At 41.3% G+C, this 4498-nt stretch overlaps 1 protein-coding gene across 2 annotated transcripts; it reads left to right on the top strand.

Annotated features, from left to right (window-relative positions):
• The first annotated feature begins 36 nt into the window (after nt 1-36).
• On the top strand, nt 37-4197 carry tbpl2 (TATA box binding protein like 2). Of its 2 annotated transcripts, XM_042482009.1 has the most exons (8): nt 37-141; nt 779-941; nt 1075-1288; nt 1953-2040; nt 2524-2615; nt 2744-2911; nt 3672-3766; nt 3990-4197. In XM_042482009.1, exons 1-8 carry the CDS (start codon nt 79-81, stop codon nt 4064-4066), a joined length of 960 nt encoding a protein of 319 aa, XP_042337943.1. In that variant the 5' UTR covers nt 37-78; the 3' UTR covers nt 4067-4197. The 2 variants fall into 2 exon arrangements, with proteins under 2 accessions (XP_042337943.1, XP_042337942.1); XM_042482008.1 differs by lacking the exon at nt 3990-4197 and having other exon boundaries at nt 3672-3909.
• The last annotated feature ends 301 nt before the right edge of the window (nt 4198-4498 follow it).

A 4498-nucleotide genomic window follows, 5' to 3' on the forward strand; every position in this document is an offset into this window, starting at 1 on the left:
TGTGTGTGTGTTGATCAGCTGAGGATTAGATGCAGCTGTGCAGCTCTCAGCCTGGCTGCAGGTCCTGGATCAGGTCTGATGGTGCTTGAAATCATGGATGAGTCAGCGTTGGAGCGTTACTTTGATGACTCCATTGCAAATGTGAGTACAGACTGACTCTGTTTGACTCCCAAAACTTTATTTAAAATTTCCTTTTTTTTTTTTACGTTTCTCTCTCATGTGAAGTCAAACTGTCTCATTTATTCTGAATATTCTAAGAGGAAAACAAATCACTTTCTGAGTGTTGTCAGAAAACATGAAACATGTTGCAAACCCACATTTCAAGTCATCATATTTTAATATTTATTTATTGTTATTTATTGTTTAGTTTTCACAACGTATTTCATAATTTTCTGTTGAGGTTCCCTCCCTTTTTTAATTTATTCATTCATCAGCTAATTTTGATGTAATTTTCTGGCCACTTTTTACGATTTTTCTGAAGTGACGTGAAGCTGCAGCTGCAGCACTAAATCCTGCAGACTTCAACTGAAGAAATGTCAGCGTGTAAGCAGATGCTCTCACTGTGGATTCATGTTTCAGTCTTTTATGAAGAGAATGATGTGAAAGAAAGATTTATTGTTTATTCACAATTATTATGATGCCGTGTCGCTGCAGCACGATACAGAAGATTTCCCGGTTTGTCAGCCTTAAAAATAAAACACTGAATAGGGAATAACAACAATATTTAAAATAATAATAATAAATAGATTAAAAATAAACTTTTTTTTTTCCCCTGTAGGACTCCAGCTTCATTTTGGGGGAGGAGCTGGGCCTCCAGTGCCCTGCCCCCTCACTGGCGGGGAAGGCGGGACCGAGTGGCGAGCTGGGGGAGGAGCTCGACCTCAGCTTCCTACCTGATGACCTCAGCACGCAGGAGGAGCCGAGTCGTCATGATGACACAGGTATGACACTGCGGGCCTAAGTTTTCTTTAAATTTCACACAAACATTTTAAAGGCAAAAAAGTCTGTCAACACTTTTGGGCGTGGCCTGCGTGAGGTCACATGGTGCAGGTTAACTCTGTGGTCGTGTTTCAGCGGCGAGTCACACGGCAGCTCTGGACCTGTCTCACGACAGCGCCATCTGTCTGGACTTCAACTCCCAGGATTCCACAGCAGCAGCAGCTGAACCCCAGAAGGGGCCGTCCATGGCGGCACTGGTCGCCTCCCCCTTCTGTCCCATGACCCCGATGACCCCCATGACCCCTGTTACCCCAGTGACCGAGAGGTCAGGAATCATCCCGCAGCTACAGTAAGTTACTTTACTGATACTGCAGTACTGATACCTGCTAGGGCTGGGTGATATGGAATAAAATAAAATCAGTCGACCCTTTGACTCCTAAGTGAGATATGAAGATATTATAAGGTAATTAATATAATTTTGGTTTAAATCTTTATTTTCTGTCAAACATTGAACATGACAAATATACGGTAGAACAGGCATCACCAACTGGAGGACTAAAGAAGTCACTTTCACCTCTGCAGATGTGTCTGTTTCAGACACTTTGGTGCTGTGAGGAGAAGCTGCACTGTTTGTCTGTCTCACTGCGCTGCTGTCGGACCATCGGCTGTTTGATCCGCCATGATGAAATGCTGTGGCTGTCAAACACTCAGCTGTTCGACAGTCAAAGTCCTTCACTGCGTTTGGTTCTCCGCTGCGCTATTCTTATTATCATTGGCTGTTCGTGTTGTCTGTCAAAACGTGGCTGGAATTTGTTCTATCGAATTTCTATCGATTACGTCTCATATTTCAATCAAGCAAAAGTTATATCATGATTGATATCGTTATTGTTTTATCGCCCAGCCCTATGCAGTACTGATACTGCAGTGCTGATACTGGAGAACTGAGAGTGTGTGTGTGTGTGTGTGTGTGTGTGTGTGTGTGTGTGTGTGTGTGTGTGTGTGTGTGTGTTTAGAAACATCGTCTCCACGGTGAACCTCGGCTGTCCTCTGGATCTGAAGTTCATCGCCCTCCAAGCCAGAAATGCAGAGTACAACCCGAAGGTAGCGCCGTCTTTGAAGGCCTCCTGTTCAGCTGTTTGGTTCCAGTTAAATTTCAGGTGGATTTGACTTTGGATTTTGCGTCTTCAGTTATTTGTGAAACCTCTGGTCCGGGAACGGTGGGACGGTGGGACGCTCTGCAAACTGTAACTAAAACAAAATGCAGTCATCTATAAACTGTTTTGATGTATATTCAGCTGAAACAGTATAGAGAGGCTCGCAGGTTTGGATGCGTGTTTTCTCTAAAAATCACCAAAAAGTTTGAGGGAAAAAAAGAAAATCACCAAAAAAAGCTCTCAAACCTGCCAAAATATCGCTGCAATTTTTAAAGAATAATGCTTCATTCATTTATTTTAGGACTGTAGATGGTGAAATCAGGTGTCGAGAAACATTGTCATAAAGTTTTTGGACAGTCCTCACAGTTTGTCCGTCCTCGTTCAAACACGGATGACGATCGATGTAACGTGTTGAGTTTTGTTGTTTCAGCGTTTCGCGGCCGTCATCATGAGGATCAGAGAGCCTCGGACCACCGCGCTCATCTTCAGCTCCGGGAAGATGGTCTGCACCGGAGCCAAGAGGTCAGGCTGTCCCCCTGTCTGTCCCCCTGTCTGCTCACCTGTCTGTCCCCCTGTCTGCTCACCTGTCTGTCCCCCTGTCTGCTCACCTGTCTGTCCCCCTGTCTGTCCACCGGTCTGAGCGCGTGCAGTGAGGAGCAGTCGCGGCTCGCAGCGAGGAAATACGCCCGCGTGGTCCAGAAACTGGGCTTCCCTGCCCGCTTCCTGGACTTTAAGATCCAGAACATGGTGGCGAGCTGCGACGTCTGTTTCCCCATCAGACTGGAGGGCCTGGTCCTGACGCACCAGCAGTTCAGCAGGTAGACGCGCTGCAAATAGCAGTTTCTAGGCCTGGAAAAGTTTTGGAAAAGTAAATATGTCCTGAAGGTTTTGGAAAACTCATGAAAATCTTTCTCACAAGCCCGTTTAATAACGATAATTTCTGTTGTTTCAGCTTCTGGCTGATAATTAATAAATCTGCTTTGTATAAACGGGATCATTTATGGTGATTTGAAGTAATTTTCCAAAACCATGAGCCTGTAGGTTTGGAAGACATGTTTTCTTTAAAAATCCTCCAAAATGTTTAAAGAAAAGAAAATGTCAAAACTTTTTCTTAAAAATGACAAAAAAAGGGAAAAAAATCATCCAATTTTTTTTAAAAAAAAAAAAATAGCTAAAAAAATCAAGGAATCAAAAAAAAAAGGGGTTTTTTTTTCCTTTGAAAAATAATAAAGGAAAAAAATGCCAATTTTTTATTTAAAAGTGACGAGTTCTGAAGGAATATTTTCCTTAAAAATTGGCAGTAAAATACAAAAAAAATCCAGCCACTTAAAGTCGTATGCCCCTCTGCTTACAAGAACCTGATGTATCTGTGGTCATTTCAGAGAATGTTTGGTCTGTAACATTTGCCTCAAAGTCCTGGAAAAGTCCTGGAAAGTTATTCATAAAAATGTGAATGAACCCTGCACATGAAATTCTTTTATTTATTTCAAAGAACTTTAAAACGCTCAGACTTCCTCTCTGGTCAGTCGGTCTCTTCAGACAGACGGTTGTAATTATCAGCGTCTTTTTGGTGCACAGTTATGAGCCGGAGCTGTTTCCGGGCCTCATCTACCGCATGGTGAAGCCTCGCATCGTCCTGCTCATCTTCGTGTCCGGGAAAGTTGTCCTGACAGGTAATCAAACTCTGGAGGGTTTGTTTTTTGATTTCTTACAAGATGTTCGTCTCCTTATTTTAGGAGCTTTCTCATCATAAAGAATATTTTTATAGAAAAGATCTCGGGATTCTGAGATTATTTTTGATTTTATGATTTTTTTTCTTTGGTGAACGCCGTCCATTTCCACACACAGGTTATAAATAAAGTTGTAATAACTCTGCAGTCTTGTGTTGAATTTCAGGAGCTAAAGAACGAGCTGAGATCTATGAGGCGTTTGAGAACATTTATCCCATCCTGAGAGGCTTCAGGAAACAGTGACGTCACTTCCTGTTTATGTGTAAATAATATTTAGTGTGAATCTGTTTTATTTTGTGTTGTGGATGGAAAATGAGTCAGCTCTTTGTTTTAAAGTCTCTGTTGAAAGAAAATAAATGGGTCTGACAAAATTCTGCGCAGAAAACTTGTTCAAAGCTCAAACTCTGATTTTCTGTTTTTAAACTTTTGAAATGTTCAATTATCGTCTTTTAAATCGGACTTGATTTTTTTTCCAGCTGATTTTTAAATAATGTCTTCAAATGTTTACGTTCTCTTTTATTTGACCTAAAAAAATCTGTGTCTTCCAATTCTAGGTCAAACTTTTGATTTTTGTGTTTTTGTTCTGTTCATTTTTTTCAGTATTTGACCTAAAAAGGCAACATTTAAGTTTTTTACTTTATTTTATTTTATTCACGTTTTTATTTTTCCTCTGAT

This window comes from Plectropomus leopardus, unplaced genomic scaffold, assembly GCF_008729295.1.
Source record: "Plectropomus leopardus isolate mb unplaced genomic scaffold, YSFRI_Pleo_2.0 unplaced_scaffold362, whole genome shotgun sequence".
Taxonomy (NCBI): domain Eukaryota; kingdom Metazoa; phylum Chordata; class Actinopteri; order Perciformes; family Serranidae; genus Plectropomus; species Plectropomus leopardus.

Coding starts and splice junctions, on each gene's coding strand:
- tbpl2 (XM_042482008.1), top strand. CDS start 79: ATGGTGCTTGAAATCATGGATGAGTCAGCGTTGGAGCGTTACTTTGAT. Junction 2,616..2,743: donor GTCTGCACCGGAGCCAAGAG/GTCAGGCTGTCC, acceptor GAGCGCGTGCAG/TGAGGAGCAGTCGCGGCTCG. Junction 2,912..3,671: donor ACGCACCAGCAGTTCAGCAG/GTAGACGCGCTG, acceptor TTTGGTGCACAG/TTATGAGCCGGAGCTGTTTC.